The 27,516-nt window shown below is 48.2% G+C and overlaps 2 protein-coding genes across 4 annotated transcripts; both read left to right on the top strand.

The window, feature by feature from the left end:
• Positions 1 to 155: 155 nt before the first annotated feature.
• On the top strand, positions 156 to 24,060 carry ZNF865 (zinc finger protein 865). 2 transcript variants are annotated; one of them, XM_080977818.1, is made up of 2 exons: positions 156 to 817; positions 18,066 to 24,060. In XM_080977818.1, the coding sequence occupies exon 2, from the start codon at positions 18,089 to 18,091 to the stop codon at positions 21,032 to 21,034; it is 2,946 nt and encodes a 981-aa protein (XP_080833944.1). In that variant the 5' UTR covers positions 156 to 817; positions 18,066 to 18,088; the 3' UTR covers positions 21,035 to 24,060. The 2 variants fall into 2 exon arrangements, with proteins under 2 accessions (XP_080833944.1, XP_080833943.1); XM_080977817.1 differs by lacking the exon at positions 156 to 817 and adding an exon at positions 11,422 to 11,697.
• Positions 893 to 9,509, top strand: LOC308461156 (uncharacterized protein). 2 transcript variants are annotated; one of them, XM_080977820.1, is made up of 2 exons: positions 893 to 1,002; positions 3,525 to 9,509. In XM_080977820.1, exon 2 carries the CDS (start codon positions 3,567 to 3,569, stop codon positions 4,689 to 4,691), a length of 1,125 nt encoding a protein of 374 aa, XP_080833946.1. In that variant the 5' UTR covers positions 893 to 1,002; positions 3,525 to 3,566; the 3' UTR covers positions 4,692 to 9,509. The 2 variants fall into 2 exon arrangements, with proteins under 2 accessions (XP_080833946.1, XP_080833947.1); XM_080977821.1 differs by lacking the exon at positions 893 to 1,002 and adding an exon at positions 1,025 to 3,040.
• Positions 24,061 to 27,516: the final 3,456 nt, after the last annotated feature.

The raw sequence follows: 27,516 nt of genomic DNA, 5'->3' as shown, positions 1-27,516 counted from the left end.
TCAAAGCACTCCATTTTTTGCGTGTGTGTGGGGGGGGGGGGACTTTTCAAGCTCTACATCTTGTCTGAGTTGTGGAGCCCAGAACTCTACACGGTGTTCCAAGCGAAGCTTTTCCCAGCATGGGAAAGGGATGTGTGTGTGTGTGTGTGTCTGCCCTTAACATCATCAGCGCAGGCGGCCAAGCGACGAGGAGAAACAGAAAGTCCTGGATTTCCACGACAAAGAGTCCTTTGGCACCAGAAAGACCAGCTGATTTAATGTGGCGCTATCTGTCATGGAAGAAGACCACAGCTCCTCCGATACGTGAATCCTCCTCCCAAAGAGGCGTCGAACTGGAATTGGCACACACGCAACCCCTGTCCCTTTAAAAGAGTTGCATAGAAGGGAGCATTCTGTCAGACGCTGTTTCTCCCAGCACTGCAGCGCTGTGGTGGGAAAAGCCACGTCGAGGGGGGGGGTCTCCGTTCTCTGCAACTCTTAAAGGAACAGGATGACGACGACGACTCAACACCCCCCCTGCACTGAGCAGGCAACCCTGGTTTGGGCTCTCCCGAGTCTTTCCAACCTTCCCCGGGGGGTTCTAGGCACTGGCGGGTCGGCGCTGGGACCTAGGAGGCGCTTCCGACTGGCGCGCTCGCCTTCTCCGCCGGGTCCATCTGCTGGGTCCGTGCGCCTCCCGGATGCCCGGCTCCGACCAGCCCGGCTCTTTTGTTCTGCAGCGGCCGGGCGGCGAGAGGTTTCCCACCGGACGCTCATCTCCCCACCCACCGCCGGCCCATTGAAACCTTCAGTTGCCGCAGATCACAATGCAAAACAGGTAATAGCCGCTGCCTATGCCTCCTGGTTTGGGTGGGTAGCTCTCTCCCTCGCCCCCTGCTCCCCCTTCCTGCCCAGCCTAGATCACAAATGGGGCGGGCGGGGAAAGCTTTGCAGCTCCGGGCGCTTCTCTGCAGGCTGGGGGCGCAAGGAGGAAGGGAGGGAGCAGGACCCTCGATCTGCGAGGTGGGCGAGAGATGGTTTGCATTGCAACGGGTCTGCTCCCTTTAAGCGAGACTTGTTTGCGTTTAAGGGATCGGGGTCGAGCCGGGGATTGTTGTGATGAAGATGATTTTAACGCAAATGGTTCTTGTAACGCATTCCTCCCCCTCTTACCGTTCCCTATCCAAGGGGAATTCCAGCTCCCTTAGAAGCCCCTTCTGTTTATTTATTATTATTATTTTTTAAATAATCCCAAATGCCTTCGGGCTGGCTCGTGATGGGAGTGAGGGAAGGGCACTCAGCACATGCCCAGAGGTGCCCTCTTCCCTATAGTCGAGGAAAATCAGCCCAAAAACAAAACACAAAAGAGGGGAGCACTCAGGATCGTTCTAGAATCTGTCGCTAGATTCTGGAAGATTCATTGGCCCAAGGCTGCCAAAGTCTCAGTTCAGATTAAGCAACGAAGCTGGTTCTTATGTTATGGCTGTGACAGTGACTTGGTCACAGGAATTTAGCTGAAAGATTGTGCTTGGCTCCCTTTTATCCAGTGTTAACAATCTGTAGGATTGGTGGATTGTGGAAATGAAATGAATTGGATGTTGCTGATGGGGGAATCTCTTTTCCTAATTCAAATTGACAGCAACATGGTGAATTTATACTCTCCCTATTCATCTTTTCTTTTCCCCCTTAACATTTCCAGTAGTGGATGCTGTTGGACTTTAGCATTTGTTTGTTTGTTTAGAAAAGTGCAAAAGAGCTGGATTTGGCAACTTGATGCATAGCATGATAGCTTTAAAATGAATCAACCAGGGTTGTTTTTAAAAAGTATTTCTCAAAGTTAAATTTTGAAAGTAGGGTTAGAAAATGGTCAGAATTCCAACGCAATCCACTGAAACATTGCCAAGCTTCAGATCTGTGCAAAATGTAATTGCCGTTCTAGTCGGTTCTATTTTGTATTTCAACATATTTCTGTAGAACTGGACGAGCAGCATCTGGAGAAAGTATTTGCAAAGAGGCTGGGAGACTGCTCTTTATCAGCAGATACCAGTTAAAAATGTATTAATATTCTGCTTAGGCTGTTTTCTAGGGCTGTATGGAAATGGGTTCCAGAGCAGAACAGACTCAACTCTGAGTCCTGCATTATAGCTGTGCCAAGAGATACCTGCTAGGTTTGTCTCCTGGTAATACAGATCTACATCTAAGTAATGGCAAGAGGTAATTCCCAGCAGATAAGCAAGTGAGTTTCTGCAGCTGACATCTGCTATATCTTGGGGATAGATGGCAACCCCCAAGGAGCCCTGGGAATTACATAGTTTGTGCGAACTATGTTTAGGGTACATATTCAAATGTCCTAAGCGTTCCTCCTTAACGTCTCTAAACAAGTCTGCTCTGCTTGCAAAAGCGTGATGCACATTGCAGAATTGCAATAAGGGATATAAGGCAAGGGTCACACATAGAATTGCAATCTCCTTCTTTCTATCCTTGCCTCAGAGTCAAAGCCCCCACCTCCTATGCATGATCAAACTTGGTTTCTTCTCAGTTATCTGGAATAGCTACCCAGTCTGCATCCTTGGAATGGCTAATTCAGTTTAGAATTCCCACTTCACTCATGAGTGCATATTGAAAGCTGGAGGAAAACTGCACGCTTGATCTGTCCTGGGTATGGCAGGATGGTTAAAATTAGATTATTGGTGTTAACAGATCTTAAGTATGAGTAGTACAGACCCTCTTGCTGATGCAGTGCATGTTCATATATGAAGTTAGGGTGCACTCGCATGCAAAAGTCATTAATGTACAGTGAATAACTGTACACACAGTTATTCACAGATGTAAAATGCATGTCTTTGTGTATATGTTTTTGCTCACAGATACCTTGTAGACATATGCACATTTGCATTCCCATCCACAAGGGAAGATATTATCTGCAAGACTCTCTTAAGACCAATTTAGACTGTGCACATGTGCAGACACTGTGCACCATTATATCCATGCTCGAGTGCGTAGTCACACCCACAATTCAGTGTATATTTTAAAAGAACTGCACACACGGTTAGAGATTCAGGTAAGTGTGCACAGAGTGCACATATACACTTAGGGTTTCTTTTAAATGTTTTAGATTTCAGCCCACTTTGGAGGAGGCATTAACTGGTGAGGAGACTGGGGAATTGAAATCTCATTCATAGTTTATGTAACTTGAGGGTTAACCCTGCTGAGTTCAAAAGGAATCACTTCCGTAAATGTTTCACTCTTGATCTCTAAGGTGCCCCGGTGCTTTTTGCCACTGTAATTTAAGGCGCCTAGGGTACTAGCCAACGAAGTCATACTCCGAGTAGACCCACAGAAATCAGTGGGCCTATGCTGAGTGTGGCTCAGGTGGCTATCACCCCATGTCTTTTGGAATGAATACTTGGATGTATTCTCGGGGTCTGAAATGCAAAGATGGTAGTGGCGCTTATACTTTTGCAGAAGACCAAATGCATTGCTGGGGTGGCGGGGTCTTCCTGGTGGGGTTCTCTGTGGTTCTCACTGTTCTCCCGTCTCTGCAGCGATGTCCCTGTAGCTGAACGCGCTCTTGTTCCTGGTGCCCAATGGAGCAATCTCACAGGTGGCATGTCGACAGGGGTGATGGGCATCCAGCGGAGCTGCAGGCAAAGGCTCGGGTGCTGGTGCCAGGCGGGAGTAGTTGGCCAAGAGCAGAAAACCATGGCAGCGTCGGGCTTGAAAACCAGGTGATAGAAACCTGCCCCCCAGTTCCTTGGGCTCACTATATGCAGACCCCACTCAGCAATGACAGCCCCCAGAACCACACGGCCTTAGAGGACAGGCCTTCTCATCCTGAGATCTACAGCATTGCCCTGTGGGGGCCCAAACTGCATTCGGCGCTGACCAGGCACAGAGGGGGGCGGTCCAATGCACAGGCCTCCCCTCCGGCCTCCAAGCATCTTGATCCGCCAGGAGAGGGAGACGCCGCAGACGAAGGGTCCATGGTGTTGATTGATGCTGAAGGGGTGCCCCACACTGTGTCACGCCAAGAGGTCGAGCAGGCTGGGCAGATGCAATCCTCTGAGCCCGAGCTATTGGCATCAGCCCCGCCGCCCCGGCAGCTGTACTTCTGCCCCATTTGCCTACGGACGTTCCTGTATCAGTCGGACCTGGAGCGCCACAGCATCACCCATTCGGAGAGCAAGCCGTACGTGTGCCGCGAGTGTGGCAAGGCTTTCAAGCGCTCCTCGCACCTTCAGAGGCACAAGCACATCCACACCGGCGAACGGCCCTTCAGTTGCCCGGTCTGCCGCAAGGGCTTCCGGGAGTCTGGGGAGCTCCTGCGCCACCAGCGAGTCCACACCGGGGAGAAGCCGTACCAGTGCCAGATCTGCCGGTTGCGCTTCACGGAGCGCAACACCCTCCGCCGACACGCCAAGCGCAAGCATGCCCGTGAGACCTACTACCAGCGCTCCGTCGAGGAGGGAGGCGGCAGCTGGACAACAGCAGGAGACTGGGAATCGGAAGTGGTGGCGGGAAGTGGTGACTGGGGGCCGGAGGAACTTGGGAGTGGCTGGACCAATGAATCGGTGGAGGACTGGGTCGGGGATGGGAGCCACTGGGGAGAAGCTGCAGAAGGCGGGGCAGGAAGCACTCCAGTAGCTATGTCACAGATACCAGAGACAGAACACAGCAAGGACAAAGACAAGCCTGGGATCCAGCCCTCATAAATATGCAAAAACTAGGTGGGGTGGGGGGCACCAGGGACTGGGACATGAACTCTGCCCTGCAACTGTCTAAAAGGACTTAAACCTCTGTAACTGCATTGAGACTTTTCCTGCCCCCTCAAGCGAGGGCATGAGACTGAGGATAGGACCGTTTCCTAGAGCTGCTCTAGAATATTATGGCCTTTGAAGTATCAATGGGTGGGCATCACCAAAGACTGGAGAACGCTACTGGTGGACAGGGAAACATGACTGTCCCCTCCTTCCAACAATTATATCATGACATCCGGAGCTGCTGAGGGATTGGAGAAACAGTGTTATGCATTAAACTCTGTAGCAGAGTATAGCAAATGAAACTGGGGAATTTGCTGTTTCTTGTGGTTTCCCAGAGGGATGGGCACTGGGTGATGTGTGCTCCTCTCCCGGTTTGTACCAAACAAAATGCCGATACACGTTGGTCCTCTGTAAGATTATTTGCCCCATTCTGAGTTGCTTTCTTGGCTCCTCCATGCAGTGGGGCATTTTCAAGTTTGCAAACTTTTCAATGAATTAACATATGCAAAAGAGCAGTTGTCTCCCTTTTCCTCCTTCCCCTTTCTTCCCCTGCCCCCACCTTTCCAAAAAGTGTGGCCTAAGGTTTGGAGATCTCTCCCTCAGCCCATAATGTGCGTGCTTGAGTCTAGAGTTTGAGGGAATTGAAATATCTGGGTACATGTGGAGTTCTATGTCTTTGTGTATATGTGTGTGTGCACTTCTCAATAGGTGTGAGGCAAAATCCTAATGTGTAGGCAGAGATCCAATTTGAATACGTGTCTGGAAGTGAAGGACTGAAAGGAAGGACAAGGGGAAGGACAACAAGCCCCAATCCCTCCCTTCTGCACACTGCAGCTTTCTCTCCTGTTTCCCTCTCAACATCCAGAGATGATGTGCGCTTAATACCTCAGTCCTAAACACATACACTTACAAGTAAATTGCATTCAAATCAGCCAGAATTACTTTTAAATAAATGTGTTTAGGGCTGAGGTGTTAGGCCATCATCTGGTCCAGAGTGCCACATGAAGCAAGATCTTGACAAAGAATGAGCAGGGCAGATGTGCCGGTGCCACCACTGCACCACAAAGGTTAACTCGTGCTTTCTCTGGATAAAGTCTTGAAACATCAATGTTTTGTGAAAAGTGCTGAAAATTCTGTGAGGAATCTCAAGCCCCTTCACAGAACTTACATTTCCCACTACTGTACTTGTAGACTGTTCAACCCATAAACTTTTGGGCTTCTCATCTACAATTCCCCCCCTAGCAAATTAAAAGAAGTGGGAGGCAGCAAGTTTACATAAACTCACAGTGTTCTCTTTGGGAAAGAACATGGCTGCTTTCAGTGGAGGCCCCCATTAGGGCAAATAGGGCAATGCCCCACCAACCTTAGTCTGCTTCCAACCAGCTGCCAGCCGCCTGCCTTCTTACATACAAGCAGCCTGGGGTGGCTGTGCCTGTAGCAGCTTCCTCCTCCTTAGTCTCTGTGTTGCCCCTTGTAGAACTCACCAGGGGAAAGGAATAGGGACTAAACTAGAATTATTTGGCTCTGTATCTCGTTGGCTCTGGCTCCATCTACTTTTGGGCTCTCTGCTTTCTGCTGTACCAGTTCCAGTGTGTGACAGTCACCACTGGCTGTTTTAAATGGTCCCAAACAGAGCTAGCCCTACCATTAGGCAGAGTGGAGCAGCAGATTATGGGGAGATGGAGTGGCATCGAAGTGTTGGAGGTCACATCTGTGTGTGGCATACAACCTGCTCTGCACCTTCTAAACTAGTCTGCTGACCTCAAGCATGGTGGAGGCTGATGTCCCGTTAGTTGCCAGTCCTCTTAGTTTCTGCGCATGGAATGAGAGGAGGTGCCATCTTGTCCTTCACCTCTGGTAGCAACTTCCCTAACCAAACACAAGGCATCTCTTACAGGGCAGAACACATGGGAGGAAGTGTGTGAGAGAGCATGCTGCAGATGGAGAGAAATCAGCATGGTGATTCTCCATTATTTCTGTTTAAAAAGTGTAGGCTTTTGATACAGGAAATGGTTAGACTCCCAAAAGAGGCAATGTCTGCAGAACTGAGACCACACTGTAATATTACCATGACCCCAAGTTTTATAATTATTTTACATATATTTGGCATGTGATGTACATGAAGGTTGGATGTTTTCTCCTGTCTTTATGCTGTTGCACTTGATCTGAACTGAGATTTGCCCAGGTGCGTGATTGCACAAGCATTCAATGACCTGCTTACAAGGTCACATCCTTGTACTCTGTGTTACGTCAGTATGAAAATAGCTAACATTCCCTTCCTTCCTTCCTCACAATCATAACTGCAGATAGAGGCTCCCATTTCATTTATGGCTGCTTCCTTGCAATTCCTTTCCTAAACCAAGTTCTTATTACACAAGTAACAAGCAGTGTAGAAGCAGCTTGAGAAATTGTTGGCTGCTCAGTCACAACTTATGAATGCACAGTGGCTCCCCATATGGATCTGCCACTATCAAGTGGTTTTCTTCATGGCACTGCAAAACACTCCTACCAGTGGTTTACAACAGCTCAGAGAGAAAACAAGAGTGGAGGTCCAGTCTGCAAAGTGAGCCACTGCTCACTGTTAATGACATAGAGCAATTCCCTTACTGATTCAGTTTCAAGTGGTGTGTCTGACAAGGTGTCTGTCCAAGCTGATGCTAAATGAGAACTTTATGAACATCCTTGTGGCAGTTGGAGAAAGCAGGGTTGGTTGTAGTCACTCCATGCTACTGAAAATGACGTGGACCCCCACCTTTCTAAACTGCAGATGATAAGAGGTGACATGGGTTGAACAGTCTGCATAAGGAGATATGAGAGCACTCAAAAATTCATTTTTGTAGATACCACTGCTTGCACCTCCAGAATTTCTCTTGAAGCCTAATTTCCTGTATCAAAAGCCTAACAGGGAGCAGAGAAGGCTTCATTACAAGTGTGCCATGTGTGTGTGTGTGTGTGTGTGAGAGAGAGAGAGAGAGAGAGAGAGGGAGGGAGGACAGAAGCTGGGATAACTCAGTCAGTAGATAATCTCAGGGTCATGGGTTTGAGCTCCGTGTTGGGCAAAAGATTCTTGCATTGCAGGGGGTTGGACTAGATGGCCCTTGTGGTCCCTTCCAACTCTACAATTCTATAATTCTATGAAATGAGTGGACAAGAGGGTGCATGTATGTGTGTGAGTGCCTGTTTTCAGCAGAATGGCAAATTAAAACTAGCAATGTGGCGCGCGCGCGCGCGCACACACACACACACACACACACACAGTCTCCCATCCCTACTCTATTAGTCACGCCTTTTTAAGCTTTAAAAAGGGAAGCCAATATTTAAAATCTTGCTCATGCTAGCTTTACTGTTATCAAGGTCATTTCTATTCTCCATAGACAACACTACAAGAGGCAGGGGAAGAATGTGTAAACACCCGCTCTGAAAATAATAATCATCTCGTCCTCCCTTCCACTGATGTAGCTGGCACTGGCAGGCCACTCAAAATTGCAGCTGGTGGATAAGCAAGCAAACTTTGTTTTCCATTTTGCCCTCTGAAACATGTGAGAGAACCTACCCACTTAAAGCCCTTTCCCCCAGCTAATTTCCTCCCCCTAGTGCCACCAGAGATGAAGAAAGTGTGTTCCAGGTCTGAAACCTGACTAGCATTGTAAAATATGGCGCCCTGTTTCGTGGAGGCCTTGCTGCCCATCCAACAAGATTGCCTCTCTTCCCATCAAAGGCTCTCCCTCTCTCTCCCCCTCCGCAAACTGCATGTGAGCTGGAGGACTGGAGCCAAGCTTTTGCCTTGAACTACCTCCAGGGCTGTCTTGTATGCCCAGGCCTCCAAGTTATCTTTGTTGCCATGGAGACCACCTTGAGCGCACAGTTGGGTTGTTACAAGCAGAATCTTTGTTAAGAAGGGCCTCAAGGCCTTGGCTGTCGTGAAGGCTGCAGAAGGATTAAATGGAAACACACTATCGCATCACTGTTTTCCTTTTTAGCCACGGGGATATGAAGCTCTTAAAAAAGAGAAACAAAATTATGGAAGCTGGGGTTTGGGATTCTCTCAGTGTAATACGCCATGCCAGTATTGTTTATGCCAGCTGGGTTTTTCCTCCCCTATGGGAGGTAGCCCAAGACATCTGTTAAACCACTGGTCCAGTCCACGCCACATGGTGGCTGCTGGTTTGGATTATTTGGGGGTTTTTGTTTTGGGAAGCTAATGCCACATTTAAAGACAGACAAATGGCCCTGTGGTGTTCCCTATGAGGATGGAACTGACACCACGAGGACCTTTATCCACACAATATTGTCACTCAAAATGGCAGGCTGGCGGGGCTGCTTGGGAGGAGATTTGCTCAAAAACACCCAGACCGACTATCTGTTATTTAATGGCACTGTGTTTGAGGAGAAGTGATATGGAAGTTCTGCCTGTGGTTGTTTGGCTCACTGATTCACACATGCAGAGTTGATGCTCCAGTCCTGAGATGATAAATAGGCATGTGTCAACCACGCCTTAAAGAGACAAGAGTCTCTTAAGAGCTGGAGGTGAGGTTATCTGTACCTTTAGTACTCTCTCCCCCCCACCACCACATGCACAACAAAATCCAAAGCGAACCATTCAAATTAGAGCTATTTAAAACCTAAAGGTTCTGGTCTGTCCCTTTATTATACATTTATTGTATTTATAACTATTTTTATTTAAGAAATTATGTAATCCGCCTTGAGGACCCAGTTTGGGGACTGAACGGTGGGATAAAAAACCCCCTTAAATAAACAGACTAAATAAAATTCCCCTCAGGTTTCCTGTGTTTCTGGATATGGAAGATTGAGTGTTGGTAATACACATATTTAATCTAAAAATAGCGGGGTCAGGGCTCCTTGCTAGATGCCATGCCTGCAGATGGTTTACAAGCAGTTGGAATTTCACTGGGCCAAAATTACGTAAGAGTAGGCTATATAACTAGAATTTTTCTTTGGTGTTTTATCTCCCTGCTACTTTTTAGATAGTTATCTTTCAGAGAAGGGACGCTTCCCCTCACAAACATCAATGCATTTTTTAAAAAGTACCTCCTTACAGTTTCTACATGCTCAAAGTGCTATCATCATCATCATCATCATCATCATTTTTATTCGACCGTCAGTCAGAAAAAAGTACATTTTGTCAATACACAGTTAAAAACATCCAGGAAGATTTTAAAACTTAGCCAACACTAAAATGGGCTAAACAGATAGCCCCATAAAAGTGCTATCAGTAGTGCCAGTATTTTTGAGCAGAAAATTGGGCATCTCTCCTAACCTGAGATAATGGTCACAATTCAGGGAACAGTTCTGAGGATACAGTGACAGTGATTACCCAGCTTGAGGCTAACTGATAAGGTGGGCTATATCTCTGTCATACATAAATGTGAAGTGTAAGTTCCTGGAACTTACCAAACCTTTGTGGAGTCTCCAATGGAAATCTATTTAACAACTTTAAGGGCCAAAAGTTCAAAACGTTTAGCATTGTGAGCCCTTCTTCCATTCTAGCACACAGTGGCACCTCTTAAGGTGAGGAGAGTAAAGTAGACTGAAATTTGCTGTTCTGTGTGATTAAGTCTGCTTTTCTGAGGATGGGGAAATAGTCTTCTCCTCCTTGGTCCTGCTCTGTGCACATTTGCAGCCCACACTTGGCAGTACTCATCAAACTGAAGTGGAGTTGATGTTGCAGAATGAAAAGTCTGTTGGGTGAAGAATTTGACTCTCCAATTCACTTGCTTGAATGCTGATTGGTCATTGAGGGCATTAGATTTTTTTTTTTAAAAGAAGTAACTGAAGATTACATTCTTGATATACCTGTATTAAGCAGGCAGGATGTATCACACTGGTTCATTGTGTGCCTGTGGAAATGTTATTTTGCGTCAACTGTTGTGGCAAAAGCTCTTAAGGTGCCACAGGTCCTTTTGCTGTTGTTTTCCGTGAAGTGCTCTTAGTAATTTGCAACACCATCCTAACCACGTGTTCTCAGAAGTCGGTCATATTGAATCCAATGGGGCTTACCGCCTGACAAGTTTGTTTAGAAAGTACGCAGACATTTACTTTAGAGCCAGTCATGCCCCACAATATTCATTTACTTAAAACATTTGTAGCTAAATCAAAAAATCCCAGGATGGTGTCCAGCAGTGTGAATAAAACCAATTCACAGGCAACATACAATTAAAAAACTCCAAGAAATAAACATAATAATATAACTCAGCAAGACAACAACAAATTAAAACTGCAACCCCATTATCCATCCTTCCTATCGCTCACCCCAATTCCTGTGCCATTTGCCGGTTGCCTGGCAGGCAGATATATGGCAAATACGCGGCTTCTCAGCGCTTCGCCTCCATGTCAGGAAAAGCTTTTTCCTGCTGATGTTTTCTGCCTGTCAAGCAACCTGCTAAAGGCGGCGAGGCTATGCCAGAAAACACGCACACCAACACCGGGCAAGCTGGCAACCCCAACCGGGCGGCAAGCAGCCGCTGCGGGGTCGCGCCGCGCGCTGAGGAGCGCCTGACGAGGCACTATTTCTGCATGGCATTGAATTGCAGCAGCAAAGGGGCACTGGGAGCGGGGAGGCGGCAGGATACGACGCTACCCCAGCAGCAAGGAAGGAGGAAACCGAAGCCAGCACGCGCGCTCGCTCGCGCGCAAAGGCCTGTGGGCCACGGAACGGAGGGAGGGGAGGTCGGAATGCGGAGAGGATTGTGGGTAGGAGGGGAGGGCAGGAAACGGCCTTCTTCCTTGGGGAGGGAGGTTTCCGGTTCCGGCCGGGCCTGTGTGAGTTGCAGCCTGGCAGTGCCCCCTCCACCCCCCACCCCAGTGGGACCAGAAACGCCCCCCGCGTCCGCTGGGGGCAAGGCGAGGGCCAGGGGGCTTCCCCCCAGCACCAATCCTGCCGCACAAGGAGCAGCCCCTGCCGGGGGCGCGGAGGAGGCTGGGGCAGCGCCACACACCGGTGAGTGCGCCGTCCTGGAGCCAGCCCTGCTCGCCCGCCCCGCTCGGCCGCATAGGTTGGGCCCCGGGGCCTCCCCGCCAGCCCGGCCCCGCTCCCTCGCTTGGGTTAACTTCCGTCCCCTCCTATGATTCGCCGCCCCCCGCCCCGCCCGCTCGCCCGGCCACTGCGAACTCGGTTCGCCCCCTCCCGCCCGGTTCGCCTGCGCGACCCGCTCCCTCCGCCCCCTCCCTCTTCTCCTTCTGCATCCAGTAGCCTCACAGCTGGCCCCCAACCAGAAACCTGCGTTATGTCACTTTTCTCCCTTCGCTCCCCTCCCCACCAACTCATGCACATCCAACCTCAAGCTGGAATTGTCATCCCATATATTGACTTTTATCTTTAACCTTATAACCTAGCACGGATGACTGTTTCCTTAAAGCCTCTCGTGTATCCGCTGCTTTCCCCGTAGATGTAGTCACATTCCCACCCCATCCTGCATTTTACCTTGGTGGTCAACTCCACATTACTAATTCTAGATCGACCCCAATATAGATGGGGGCTCTTCTACTTACTGCAGGCTTGCAACCCTGCTGCCTGTTGCAAGCACCTTCCCTCACACTGTTTTCTCGTCCTGGTTCTCCCCCCCCCATGCTATTTTATTAATGTCTAGGAAACTGCCTGACACCATTTCAGACTCTTAGTCCATTTAGGTTACAGTAGTGGTTTGCAGCAGCTGCCCAGGGATTCAGATAAGTCTTTCCCAGACCTCCCTGAATATGGAATAGGTTGATCCTGGGACTTTTTCATAGAATTGTAGAGTTGGAAGGGACCTCAAGGGTCATCTTGTCCAACCCCTGCAATGCAAAGTATGTTTTCTGTGTCTGAGCCATAACCCTTCTCTTCGGATGCATTAAAAAAAAAAATGGATGAAGAAAGTGTTACTCAAACCTGAGTGATAGCCACCTTCCCAAACAGATTTATTTCTGACTGCATCTACAGATTGCAGAGGTATAACCCTCACAGTGCTACTCTTGAACCTCAACACACTATTCTTACCCACCACTGACTGGTAAATGTGTTATATAATACTCCCGCCCCACTGCAGGCCCCAGGGGCATCTTGTACCCTTCATCATCAGTGTGAGGAATGACTGGACTTCTACAGTTTCAGTTAGAGCCCTCTCTGCTGCCTCCCACCCATTTCATGCCCAGGGTTATGCAGTACTTTGCTGCCCTAAATTGTAAACTGGCAGAAGCTCTTCAGGTTATGAAGAAAAGGTCATTCTCAGGTCTGCTTAACCAGATCCTTCTGTAATGGGAGATGATGTAATTTTGCACACACACACACCCCAAATTGCTGCACAAAGAGTTTTATCTTGTGCCCCATAGGGATTAAGCAAAATTCCTTATCTGTGCATCTTTTTATGACTTATTCTGTTCTGCTAGTGATGAAAAGGGATAAGGATCTATACAAAACATTGCAGGCTTGATATTGAAATTTTTGCTTGGTCCTCTATTTCTCTCTCTCTGGCTATGTCACTGGGTGTAGCCCAAACATCTTAACTGGTACATCTGCCTCCTCCCTGATTTGTATGTTTTTCATACAGGGTGCAATTATCATCTGGGAATGTAGCCAATTGAAATATTCTTCATTCATTCTTTTCCCTGTGCCACCACTTGAAAAACTTTCAGGTGTCTTTGTCCCTGCAGCAGAACTGCTTTGCCTCAGTTATTGTGTGTTTGAATTGACCCTTTGTGGAGAATTAACAGGCAATTCCTGACTTGGAAAGTGTTCAGGGGAGGGGGGGAAATGGGGGGGGCTTTATTGGAGTTATGGTGTTTCTTAAAAATGCCTTCTACATGTGGGGTTTAATGGGAATCCCCCCTCAAAAGAAACAGGTAGATCCATGACATTTCCAGATGTATAGGGTTAAACCAACAATGGAACTTGGCTGCCAAGTATCTTAGCAAGCTTAGTTACATAACCCAGGAGTTCTGCCTCCTAGTGCTACGGGTTTAAATTGATGCACAAGACTCCCATTTCCTCTCTCAAGGGCAGAGGAACCCTAGTTTGCAGCCTTCCACCCTCAATCTCCTTGGTTTCTTGTCCTGCTGCTATATTCCTCCATTGCTGTCATTCTTTCAGCCCAGTCCACACCCCTGAAATCCACTAAGGCCCTCGCAGCCCTCTCCTAGATGATCCTGGTCTCACTTTATCCATGCCTCCATTGCTACCTCCTTTTCTTTACCTCATTCTTGGTACAGTGGTACCTCGGGTGAAATACGCTTCAGGTTACAGACTCCACTAGCCCAGAAATAGTACCTCAGGTTAAGAACTTTGCTTCAGAAATCGCACGGCGGCGCAGCAGCAGCACGAGGCCCCATTAGCTAAAGTGGTGCTTCCGGTTAAGAACAGTTTCAGGTTAAGAACAGACCTCCGGAACGAATTAAGTACGTAACCAGAGGTACCACTGTATTCCATTGTTCCCAGACCTCTGCTTCATTGCCCCATTTAAGGTAGATGCAAATAAGGCAGACACTGCACTGTTAATAAAATCTGTATTTTTTAATATAACTCCAGCGATAGGCATTGGGATATGTCTGTATTCAGTACAGCTCCCAGCACTTGGCTTCCATTGCTTCCTGTTGCAGTGCATTCCACTCCTCATGTATGAGAAATGTGGAGAGCTGAGGTTGTTTCCAAACAAAGTTAGTTGAACTTAAGTTCCATTGTTTTCAGAGGAAATTAAGCATGTCTGACTATCTTCTCCCATTGATTTCAGTGAGACCTAAGTAGGTTCAGCTAACATAGTCTGCCTCCAACCCCTGGCTTCTAAATCTTACATCTGCTACATTATAACCCACCACATTGCCATTTGCTGAATTAGACCAGTTTTCTTTTAAATCTAGGGCAGTTTGTTAATGGAGGGGGTTGGGCTGGAAATGGGTGGTGATAGCAGTGCTGTGTACTACACAACTTCTTATCTTTGTCTTGCATGGAAAGAAGGGAGGTGGAGAAAGGGTGGGTATTTGGGATTCTTATCTAAGTATTTCCTGATACTTTAAAACTCTGAAAGTTTTCTCTCTGTGTGTAAGTATATATGCAGAAAGTTGGTAAATGCAAGAGGCATTGTAAGTAACTACAAAAATGAGGCAAATTTAAGAACCCACAAGAAGGTTTTTATTTTTTTACTTTCTGAAGTGGCTGACTCCCCACCCCTCCCCCTTTTTCTTGCAGGGGTCTCACATTTGACTATTCCTTTGTGGAAAGTGCATATTTGGAAGAGAAACTGTGAAGCTTGTGTGCATATAATCAGATGTGGTGATCTTGCATATCACATTAATTGTTGGTTGTACATACACTCGAAGGCCATAGCATTCCAGGGTGTGCACATGGAGATGAATATATGTGTGATCATCATACTGGAGGCTATGGTTTCCTGCTGTGTCTGTACGAAACAAAACACATGCGTATGTGATCATCATATGTGATGATTTACATCGGGTTTCCTGCTTCCTAAACAGAAGTGCCTTCCAGCCTAATGTGCAAGGCAGTCCTTGAGATGCCCTCCCCCCAAGAGTAAGTCAGCCAGTGCAGTGGGACCACTCTAAAACCTTACATGGCCTGGCCCCTACATCCTCCAGAGGCTACCTGCTTTTCTGTATCCCATTGTATCCCAACATTGGAAGTGGATGGTAACATCCATGCCAGACTTTTAAAGCATATGGCTTCCCCCAAAGAGTCCTGGGAACTGTAGTTTGGTAATTGTAGCTGTATGGTGTTGAACTACAGTTACCAGGATTCTTTGGAGGAAGCTATGTGCTTTAAATGTATGGTGTGGATGTGACCGATGGTGACCTACATGGTGGTGAGACTCTTAGGACACATTTGAAATTGAAGGGAAGTGGTGAAAAGCTCTTCTCTTCATGGCTAGATGCTGCAGAAGACCATGTGTTCCCCCTCACTGTGGTAAGTTTCTGCTGGGTAAAATGGTAGCCCATGCTCCCCACCAGTGCCCTCTATTGATGATCATCAAACTGAACCTTTATGGAACTCCCTTCCTTTGTAAAGTCACCAGAGACCTAACTGGAGCAAATATTGACAACAGTGCAAGGCTTTTCTGTTTGGAGAGACACGTAATAGCCAGAGATAGACAAATAAGATGTTATATATGGATATTGAAATGGACCTTTTACAGTAGTACCTCGGTTTTTGAACGTAATCCACTCTGGAAGACCGTTCAAGTTCCAAAACTGAAAACCCTGTATGGAAAACTCACTACAGAAGCCACGAAAACTGAGGTACCACTGTACTTAAATTTACTTACCTTCCCCTTGTCTTATCAGAAACAGATTGCCATTATGAAATATAAAATATTCACAACTGGATGAATTTCCATAAGTCATACAGGTTGCAGAATTCTGCATTTATGGGTGCAGAATACGGGAGGATCTTGAATGCAGAATAGTTTATATTTTATTATTAGGCACACACTGTTCTAGATAAGATGGGCAAGTAGAAAAGCATTCAGCCAGAAGGGATGAGACGCCCACTTCCTTGAGGTAGAATCCTTGACGCATCAATCCTATACACATTTTAGTTTGTATCCCATCACGACCCCTCAGCCTACCTTATCTTACTGGGTTGTCATAAAACAGGTGGGGGAACCCTCTTCAGCTCAACAGTCATTCTCAAGGAGTGGGGCAGGTAAAAGTGCCATAGGTGTGCCTCATCTTCAAACAGTTGGCTATATACCAGCCATGCAAAAGCACATCCACCCATCTCTGCATCTAGGCAATTGAGACATTACCACAGTGGCAGAACACCTTTCAGCCAAGCAAAAACCCTTGAGGAGGATGCAAATAAGGGCTGGTGAAAGGGGCGTGGCCCCAGGGAAAGAGGTGTGGCTTGGGTAGAATTCCAAGGGCTGGGTGGAGAGGGCAGTGCTTGGCCTCTGAGCCTGAGTTCCCCCCATGCCTGTTATAAAATGTGGCAGCCCCATGTATGTATTCATACCTAGAGGGGCATGTCTGGGACTATGCCATTCTATAACAATCCTGTGAGGTAGGTTAGGCAGAATAAGAGTGGCTGGTTTCAGGTGGCATGAGAAACCTTTTTAGCTGAGTGGGAAGATGGAGTTTTCCATGTTCAAACTTTCCACACTGGCTTTCAGCCCTGGTAACCTACATTGGCAGTGCCCAGCATATTCGAGCAAGGAAAGCCACTTTGCAGAGGAGTTTGTTTTAAATACCCAAACCCCAAACTACAGGGACAAGCACGGGCTTCTGAACTCCCCAACGCGAGCCTGGCCTTGGAATGATTTGTACCTGTGACCTCTGAGAGTCTTGTTTTTTAACCTCTGCTTAATACCAGGACTCCATAAATATTCAAATAACTAATGCTTTAGCTGCATTGGAGCCAACTAGTACTGAATGGATATAAACCCTGCTTGCCACTCAAAAACTGGAGGATTGTCAAGCTTAGGAGAGTGAGTCACATGTGCTCTCACTGAGAGCAGGAACTAAAGCTTAGAGGCAGCACAGATGGTTTGAGACATATCCCGGTTTATTTTAAGAATGTTAGAACAGGTAAATGCCATCCATAAAAGGTTTGTGGGGCTAGAGAAACAGCCCATGAAGAAAAGTTACAATATTTGGGCCTTTTAAAAAGCAATTAAGGACACAATTGAGGTGTATAAAATGATGCCAGCATAATACTATAACCCAGGGTCTTCCAATGAAACAGAAGGGTAGGAGATTTAGGACAGACAAAAGGAAGTTCTCCTTTACCCCACATGTTCTCTTGGGATTTCCTTGGTGATGACCACCAATTTAGGTGACTTTAAAATTAGATTAAGACAAATTCACGGAGAATAAAGCTCTCCGTGGGTAGCTGTCATGATGACTATATACTATTTTACCACTTCTGGGATCAGAGACAGCATGCCTCTGTATGACAGTCTCTGATGGACAACAGCAGAGGAGACAGGTATTGCCTTCAGGTTCTGCTTGTGAGCTCCGCAGATGTTTCTGAGCAGCCACTACAGAGACTATATGCTGGACTATTTGGCCTTTAATCTGATGCAGCGAGGTTCTTGTTCTTATACCTGAGACCCTGGAGAGACACAGCCAGTCAGAAGTAGACAATATTGGGTTTGTAGACAAGTCTGACTGAATATAAGGCAGCACCATGGTTCTTTGCAATTAATTTTAACAACTGGCAACTTTTTCTTTTTTTAAATCGGAAAATTCTTGACCCATCCCATTGTGTAAATGAAACATATCAGATTTTTTTTTTAAAAAAATGGGGCCACCACAGCAAACAGTGCTGGTGTCTTGGATATGTCTGGTGTGTGTCTACATTGGTATCCGTTTCTCTCCTTTGTCTAGGCAGTGCCCCCTCCCGGGCGGAGATGGAAGCCAATGCAGCAAGCGACGAGGGTGTGCATTTCCAGAGCTACCCCTTCGACTTCTTGGAGTTCCTGAACCACCAACGCTTTGAACCTATGGAGGCCTACAACCACGAGCACGCCAAAGCAGTCGCCGCCCTCCCCTGCCCACAGCCACAGTACGACTACACCCAGCCGCCCGCTGCCGCCCCACCTGCCCACTTTGACCGTGTCCCCACCGCCGTTGGCACCTCCAAGCCCAAAGCTGAAGGCCCATCCTCCTCCTCTTCCTCAGCAGCCGCTTCTGCCAACGTTCAAGTCAAGAAAGCCGAACCGGGGGCTCCTGCACCACCACAGCAGCAACAACAGCAGCAGCAGCAGCAACAACAACAACAACAGCAACCACCCTATACAGGTCCCGCAGTGGTGCCAGCGACAGGCCAGCCTCTCTTCGATAGTACAGCTGCAGCTGCAGCCGCTGCCGCTGCCTACAACACTCCTCAGTGGGGCATTGTGGACCTTTCTGGCCACCAGCACCTCTTCAGCAGCCTGAAACGTGGGCAGGCCCCGCCCCCAGCTACAGCCACTGTTGCCACTGACAGCCAGGCGGGCAAAGACGACAAGAACTACTTCCGGCGCTTGAAATATTTCATCGACCGCCGTTTCCCGTGCGGTGTGTGCCAGAAATCCTTCAAGCAGTCGTCCCACCTTGTGCAACACATGTTGGTACATACAGGCGAGCGGCCCTACGAGTGCACCACCTGCGGCCGCACCTACAACCACATTTCCAGCCTCATCCGGCACCGCCGCTGCCACAAGGACACCGAGGATGCCACGGCAGCTGCCAACGCGGCCGCTGCTAACGCAGCCGCGGCAGCAGCTGCTGCTGCGGCAGCCGCCGCAGCTGTTGCCACCAACGCAACTGCTGCTTCTGGTGCCGAGGGAGCAGCTCAGCCTCCTACTCAGAGCGGCAACCCTCAGGTGGTTCCCGCATCCGCTGGGACGGCAGCCGCGTCCGCCCTCAGTGCTGCCATCGCTCAGGCGGAAGGCCCGTTCACCTGCTCTCTCTGCTGGAAGGTCTTCAAGAAGCCAAGCCACCTGCACCAGCACCAGATCATCCACACGGGCGAGAAGCCGTTCTCATGCTCCGTCTGCCAGAAGAGCTTCAACCGACGCGAGAGCCTGAAGCGGCACGTGCGGACCCACTCGGATCTCCTGCGAGTGCAGTGTGGGGTTTGCGGCAAGGAGTTCCGGGACGCTTCCTACCTTCTGAAGCACCAGGCTACCCACGCGCCACCCGGAACCTTGCCGCCACGCCCCGAGTACAAGTGCGACATCTGTGGCAAGGGCTACGTGGCTCCCCAGAACCTCCTGCGCCATCGGCAGCTGCAGCACGAGGGAGCCCAGCTGCCCAAGGACGGCACCAACGCCCTGTCCTACCTGCCGCCGGGAGCTTATCTCCTCCCACAAGACCCGCAGGCTACCGGTTCTGACGGCGACACCAAGCCCACATCCTACGGGCTCTTGGGTCACCCGCTGCTGGTGGGGACGGCAGCGGGCAAGAACTTCTGCTGCGGGATCTGCGGCCGCGGCTTTGGGCGCCGGGAGACGCTGAAGCGCCACGAGAGGATCCACACCGGGGAGAAGCCTCACCAGTGCGCCGTGTGCGGGAAGCGCTTCCGCGAGTCGTTCCACCTCAGCAAACACCACGTGGTGCACACGCGGGAGAGGCCCTACAAGTGTGAGATCTGCGGGAAGGTGTTTGGCTACCCGCAGAGCTTGACCCGCCACAAGCAGATCCACCGGCTGCAGCTGCCTTGCTCTTTGCCACCCATGGGGCCCTCGCTGGCACCCATGGGTCCTTCGTTGCCGCCGCCTCCCGAAGGGCTGACCTACGGCTGCTCTGACTGTGGAGAGCGCTTCCCCGATCTCTTCCACGTCATGAGCCACAAGGAAGTTCACGTGGCCGAGAAGCCGTACCCGTGCGACGTGTGCGGCAAGTGCTTTGGCTTCATTGAGAATCTCATGTGGCACAAGCTGGTCCACCAGGCTGCCCCCGAGCGGCTCCTGCCACCGGACGAGACGGCCGCGGCGGTGGCACCTCTGGAGAACGGGCTGGCCAGTGGCGACAACATGACGTCTTTCGAAGACCACCACCCCACCTTGCCCAGCGGGGAGCGCTTCTCCTGCTCCATCTGCGGCCAGACCTTCAAGCATTTCCTGGGCCTTGTGACCCACAAGTACGTTCACCTGGTGCGGCGCACACTGGCCTGTTCAGTCTGCGGGCAGAGCTTCGCGGGGGCCTATGACCTGCTGCTGCACCGCCGCACCCACCTGCAGAAGCGGCACTTCTCCTGCCCGGTGTGCGGCAAGCGGTTCTGGGAGGCCGCCCTCCTGATGCGCCACCAGCGCTGCCACACCGAGGAGCGCCCTTACCGCTGCGCGGTCTGCGGGCGTGGCTTCCTGCGCTCGTGGTACCTGCGCCAGCACAAAGTGGTGCACACCGGCGAGCGGGCCTACAAGTGCGCCCTCTGCAACAAGCGCTTTGCCCAGTCGTCCAGCCTGGCTGAGCACCAGCGCCTCCACGTGGTGGCTCGGCCCCAGCGCTGCCCCACCTGTGGCAAGACCTTCCGCTACCGCAGCAACCTTCTGGAGCACCAGCGGGTGCACCTGGGTGAGAAAGTCTACCGCTGCGACCGCTGCTCCAAGAGCTTCTTCTACCTGTCCTCCATCCTGCGCCACCAGCGCTCCCACGATGCCAAGCGCGAGCTGCGATGCGGGGCCTGCCTCAAGCTCTTCAAAGACCCCAAGTACTTCAGCAAACACGTCCAGGCCCACCAGGGAGGGCGGCCGTTCAAGTGCAGCACCTGTGGAGAAGCCTTCTCCAACACCTATGGCCTCAAGAAACACCGCCACATCCACAAGATGGAGCGCTTTGCCGCCATGGGAGGCCACAAGGAGCAAGCCTAGCGCTGGGGGCTGGGGAAGAAAATCTGGGCGGTCCTTTATCCTGGTACTTGAGGGTGGGAAGAGGAGGCTAGTTCCTGTCTGTTGCAAGCCACAAGGGCAGGCGTTTCCCTGTAGTAAAATGGCAGTAAGATGCTATGTTTGGGGAAGGATATGGGAGAGTCCTCAAGTCACAGTTGCATGGGGCAATCCACAGAGAACCAGGGATGCAACACAGGATTGGTTTACATAGGTATCCGCCCTGGACCTTGGTTTTCCCCCAAACAAATAGCTGTTGCCCTGTCCATCCTGGATTCCCTAGTCTAAACTGATAGGAGAGGGTGGCTGTCATAGAAATTACCTTTCTTACCAAGAACGGATGGACATTTATTACCTTTTCCAGGAAGTGGGAGCAGAGGAATGATGTTCTTGTGGAATAATAAGCCTAGATACTGAAAGAGAGAAGAAGCCATCTAGGTTCCCATTTGCAGGAAGAGGTGGCTCTTCCTTTCCTCCATTTAAGTGTTAGAGCCAATTCATAAATTTTAGTAGAGGGCAGGACATGGTACAGTCCTTCAGGAGCGCTTGCCAAATTTTACTGTGAACCCAGCCACCTGATCTATGCCATGTAGGTCTTGCTTCCTTTCTGGAGGAAAGACCTTGATTTGGGTGCTTCCTTTACCTCTGACAATGGGCTGCTTGTTCTCTTTCAAATACCTTAGTTGCCCATGGGACCTGGTTGCTGACAGAAGATAGTCCCGTCCCCCCGCAATTTACCTGTGTAGGAAATTAGAGGAGCTTGCTTGAACTTTGCATTTTGTACAATATGATCTAAATGCTGCCACACCGTAAGATATCGACCTGTCTTCCCACCTCCAGGACAGTTACCACTTCATGATGCAGCTGGAGGATCATAAACCTGAATGCTCCCTCACTTTAAAAACAAAACACTCATAGGAAACAAGCGAGTCTGGAGGAAGGGTTCTAGCCTAGCCTTCTCCCTGATACCTAGCTTTCCACATGCAGGGAATACAGTATTGAATATGAAAGAGCATTCAGATAGGTCATTTCCCCCCTATGTATCTTGAAGTGGTATAGGCCCAGAAAGACTGTACCATGTGGTCTTTTTCAGAATTTTCAAATTGACACACCAGTTAGCTAGTGTGTGTTGCCTTCTTCCCCTCATGCCAGAACCTCATATGGTTGTGGTTGCGTATGAAGCTGAGAGAGAGGAAAGCAAACGTACCTGGTGGCTCTGCATCCCAGGCCACAGTGAGATATGTTGCCTTGGTTTGCGCAGCACATCCAGTGCTTCACCCACAGTTCTTCCACTCCCACAAGCCCACCCTGTTCTTGGCAACGCTTTTGGCGCCCTCACATCAGATAAATGGCAGACTTAACTAGTTTGTGGCTGGAGTACCCCACAGGGATTTTTTCATCCTCAGTCTTAAATCATGGACCTTCTTTCCCCCTACCCAAACAGGAATACTGGTCAGGTATGGTCAAAAAGATTCTTCCAAACTCTCTAGCTCCCTGGCGTGGCTCCCCAGCTCCCTCTCTGGGCGCTGCTCATCACCCTCTGGTTCTGAACAGGCAGAAGAGGAAGCTGACTTACTACATGCAACCAAAGAGTTCTAAGAGCACGTCCCCTTGTGGACGGTGGACACCAGGTGGTTCGCCTCTCCCTCTCCCTCGTGATCCAAGTTGACCTTCTGCATCTAATAAGACAGTTGTGACGGGGAAACGTTAATTGCTTTTCCATGCTGGAGCGTTCAGAGCGTGAAGACTTTCTTTCAGGTGGCAATACCAAAGGTGCCTCCTTGCCATTTCTGGTCTACATCTCTGCATCTGTATCCATAGTTCCTACTTTGGTGAGATGGACAGTCCAAGGATAGGAGGACCCAAAGATGCTTTTATTATTCCAGTGTGGTTGCCCAGTGCCTGGAAGAAGAGGGAAAGGGGGATGTTGCCAAAGTTGCAGAGTTGCCTGAGGATAGAGAATTGTGATAGAAATGGACTCGGCTGGGGGGTGCGGGCGTTTCTTAAAGGAAACCTTGCAGCATTTGGTGACCAGTGTCCTATTTGACGAAGAGTGTGAAGAACAGGAGATGGGAAGAGGGTTCAGCCTGTTATTTTCCAGCCTCGGTTCCACATTTCCTATGTTGGGTCAACTCCAGGGGGAAACTCTTTGTCCATGTTGAGTCAGGCCCAGTTATCTTAATGTCTCTGACAGACTGAAATACTACTGACTAATGTCCTTCCTCCAAAAGTGGCTGATACTGGATGTTCTCTTTCTTGTTTTATCTTTATACTAAAGTTTTAAGGCCTGAACTTGTAGCTGAAATTCAGTGGATTCTCCCTATGGTGGTGGATATAACTCTCCCTGCCTTACATGGAAACTTTCCATATAGAATTTTCCCTCCCTGACTTTGTAATTTGCCAATAGAGCTGAGTTTAATATTAGATTCTCCTCCCTCCTTATGAATACAAGTGTATCTTGTTTATACCATACCTGCTTCGTAGGAAGAGCTGCTTCTGCGTTGAGTTGAGCATGGTTTCCACGGAAACCCCACGGAAAGACGTGGTAACCCCAAAACTGATGACCTGTTCTCACACTAAAGGCTGTTGTTTATACCATCTACTTTATTACCCAGGAATAACAAGCGAGTTCACAACAACTAATCTAGCAGATGATTTGTCTGTCAAATTGTTTTAAGTGTAGGTTCCCAAATGGACGATGGAACATGACAGGGAGAAACAAGTCTTAGGCATTCCCAGGTGACCTAAGACAAAAATACTATGTTTCGAAACCACAACATAACATTGTCTCACACATAACAGGATTTCCAGTGGATTTTTCCCCCTCCAGAATAATTTACAGGCCTAAAATATAGAAGACAAATTTCCATACAACTATGGAATTCCTGTTTCAGTCACAAAATTTATGCTAATATATTCAGCCACGCCTTGCCTATGAGAATGGTGTTCTGTTTCCTACAGTTGACAAAATGTAGTCTTGACTTTCATCCTAAGTTTTTAAAAGTTTTCTTCTTTTTTTAAAAAAAGAAAAAAGGTTTTAACGTTTTCTGACCTTAGAAGAGCAGTTACTCCATCTTAACACCCCTTAATCACCTCCTGTATTCACAATGGTTAGAAAGTAGCAAGAGAGAGTTCGCCTCCCTGCTCACCCTTTTAATTTTTTTATTTACATGTGAAGAGGGAGCTGAGGTCAAAATGGCTATCTTTGTTTCCAGCCAAAATTCTAATGCCAGAGAGCAGGCACTCTGCTCATCTGCCTGCTGTCACTTGTAAGATCAGGTTTGCTTAAGAAATGAAACTTGTGCCCATTCTTCATTCTAGGAGTGGTTTGATTTTTCCAAGTATGTTTCCCTGTTCTCCGTTGTAGTTTGGTTTGGATAGTTGGTGCGATGCGAAATGCCCGTGCCTCCCTCTCATGTGAAAGATGCTATTTGAAAAAGAGCTGAACAGCACTTCTAATTTTCCTCTATAAGAGGAGTAGAGAGGTCATGGGATTAGAGAGTAAGAGGCCCGGGAGGTGGCATTCTTTGGCTTGAATTCTGTGGGAAAGTTCTGTAGGGACGAAGGTCAAAGACAGGTGTTCCAGGTTTTCATTCTGGTTGGACAATGGGATACTTTTGAAGACCCAGTTGGAGTGTGCGATCAAGACTTGCCAACTAACCTTCCTGCTTCACTGCTCTGCCTTTTATATAAATATACCTGGATGGACTCTTAGCTCTGAAGTGTGTGCATCACTAGGATGCTGGCTGTCCTACAGATTCTCATCACCCCTGATGCCTTGCCTGCTGTGAATGGGAATTGTGAAGATCCTCCTGTTTTTTCCTAGCATCAGACCTGACGTTTTAAGATGCCGCAAGACACACAATCAACTGAACTTCCATCAGCCCTCCAGTTCATTGGGGAACATGGATTCTCTGGTTCTGACAGCGGGCAATGTTTTCCCACGCTCCCCACTCATCCCAAACTGGGAGATGGACATTTTTGAGACAGGACTCAAACATTCCCAGACCAGTGACTGTTGCGATCTCTGAAAAGAGTCCTGCCGCAGATAGGATCCAACCCATTGCAATCATGTTAGCAAGGTGACTTTTTATATTAATACAGATCTATAAATACATACGTTTATATATAAATACTTCTTTTTCTAACTACCCCTTTCTCCCATTGGCCATAGGAAGTGCAGTACTTTTGGTGCCAAGATTCAAGTCCCTTATGATAACGTGTACTAAAATATAATATGTATAGGACCCCCTCATTGTCCATGCAGCTGATGGGCTTGGACCGATATAACCTGTCCCGTCCTCCTTGGTGGTGCCCCTTTGGGAACTGTACAGCGTGTGTTTTTCTCAGTCGGGGTTAGGGGAATGGGAGCGTGTGTTTGTGTTTTAAACCAAGCTATTGTTTTAAAAGTGTCTGATTTACGATGTACAGACTAAACAAACATTAAAAAAAAAGAATTGGAAAGCGTATGTCCCATGCATTGAGAGGGCTCCAGATTTGCTTGTTTTGCTAACTGTTGGTGTGGAGGGAGCTTTAATAATCCCAAGTAGCTAGACCACTAGACAGGGCTTCCTGAAGTGTTGGGACCATTAAAGGGCACAAGAACATGAGGGCTTGTAGATCCCCAAGAACTGCAGCAAAAAAAGGAGATAGATACCCACAGTGGCTAGTATCATGTTATCAGAGCTTAAAACTTTGATACAAGCTGGACTGTGGGAAGAGCAGAATCCTATACCCAGCTACAGGAGAAAGATCAAGGTGGGTTTGCCAGAAATCTTGCACAGTCTTCTACTAGAAGTGGTTTTCTGCCGTCCTGGGGTCCCACCTTCCTCCTTTAGCCAATCAGGGCAGTGGGTAGGGCTTTCTTATTCTAAGTGAGGTGCCTCAGCTACATGAGCCACAGCTCTCCAACAAGTTGGTATGAAGGAGGAGGCAAGGCAGAGGAGACTCTGTGGAATCTCACTGACATTTAAAAATAATGTTGAGGTCATCCCTAGAAATTGAACATTCGGAAGCAAACGGTTGAGTACCAGCACTTCCAACTCTCTACTCTGCCAGTTTCATATAGGCTACTGGAGATGGAGAAGGCTCAGATGATCCTTGGAAGCAAACTTGCTGGCATTCAAAAAAATGCAGGAAAATTTCAACATTGCAGTTTTACACACATTCAGGTGTTGCTGTTGAAATTGAAATTTTTGTTAAGTCCAAAGCATTAACAAGACAAGTATCGGCATACCAAGTAGGATGCTTTTCTTTCTCTTTTTGCCCTTCAGGAACAGAGCGTCCCAATGGTATCTAGAAGCTGGGTGAATTTAAATCAGAATGTTAAACTTTGCAAGCAAATAAAGCGAGGAAGAATTGTTTTTGAGAAACCTTTCCTCCTCCTTAACTTTACAGGCTTAATGCCAGATCAAGGTGTTTGTTCATGTAGCCCAGGGCGGCCCAACTTTTCAAACCAAGTAGGCCACAAGAGTACTTGGACAGGGAACCCATGGGCCACAAACTTTGAGAAGGCAGCGCAAGACCTGGTGGGGAGGGGCATCATATGTTGCTGAGGGCCACTAAAAACGGTATTGAGGGTTGAGCATTGGACCACCCTGACGTAGCCTGTGTTGTCTCCTGGGTTTTCCAGAACCCTCAGGCAAAAAGACTTTCCTCACTTGCTATCCAGTCCTTTCTCATTAAGATGTCTGTAACTGAACCTGGGACCTCTGTGCAAAGTCTCTGCTCTACCACTTGAGCTAGGTTCAATTTTGGCTCATCCCTAAGAGGATGGGCAAGTTGGAAAAGCTGGAGAGCATCTGGCCCAGAAGACTGCGTTTGGCTCTTGCTTCCTTTTTTCTTTTCCTATTATGTATGTGGGAGGGACCTTTATTAACACCAGGTAAATCTACATGATCTTGTGTGACAGACATTTCTGTGATGCTCCATTTTGAAGGAGATACTTAAAATTTATCTATCACAAATGGAGCCTAAGCACTATGAGAAACATTGAAAATTTAAACTGGAGGTAAGTAATACTTCCAACATGGAATTTTTTTCTCTTGTGAGATTGGTACAATGCACCCAGCTTAGACAATGAAGCAAAAGTGCTGCATACAGGAAATGGCTGTTAAAACCCACCCCTGGGAGGAGACCACGTAAACTTCAAATGTTTATACTGCAAGATCTGCCATGAGAAATGCAGAACTGAGAATGCCTAGTCTCAGGAAAAAGCTAGAAAACAAAAGAATTCATAAAGTGTTTGATGTGCAACTGAGAGGTCTAAACTGATGATAATATTTGGAATGGATATTTAAGGTAGCTGTTTAATGGAACTATCTTTGGTAACAGCAAGTAGCCTGAGAGGTTGGTTCAACAATTTTTTCTACCTAAATTTTTCCATTGGGGTTCTATGCAAATTCAACTATGTTTAACAAAATATTTTTTAACTGGCTAGTGCTTGCAAAGCAAAATGTCAAGAATAA

Source organism: Podarcis pityusensis (genome assembly GCF_964106645.2).
Source record: "Podarcis pityusensis genome assembly, chromosome: 13".
In the NCBI taxonomy this organism is placed as follows: Eukaryota; Metazoa; Chordata; class Lepidosauria; order Squamata; family Lacertidae; genus Podarcis; species Podarcis pityusensis.
Note: the sequence above shows the minus strand (reverse complement) of the source record. Positions and strands in the feature narration are given on the sequence as shown.

Coding starts and splice junctions, on each gene's coding strand:
- LOC308461156 (XM_080977820.1), top strand. CDS start 3,567: ATGGAGCAATCTCACAGGTGGCATGTCGACAGGGGTGATGGGCATCCA.
- ZNF865 (XM_080977817.1), top strand. CDS start 11,433: ATGCGGAGAGGATTGTGGGTAGGAGGGGAGGGCAGGAAACGGCCTTCT. Junction 11,698..18,065: donor TGGGGCAGCGCCACACACCG/GTGAGTGCGCCG, acceptor TCCTTTGTCTAG/GCAGTGCCCCCTCCCGGGCG.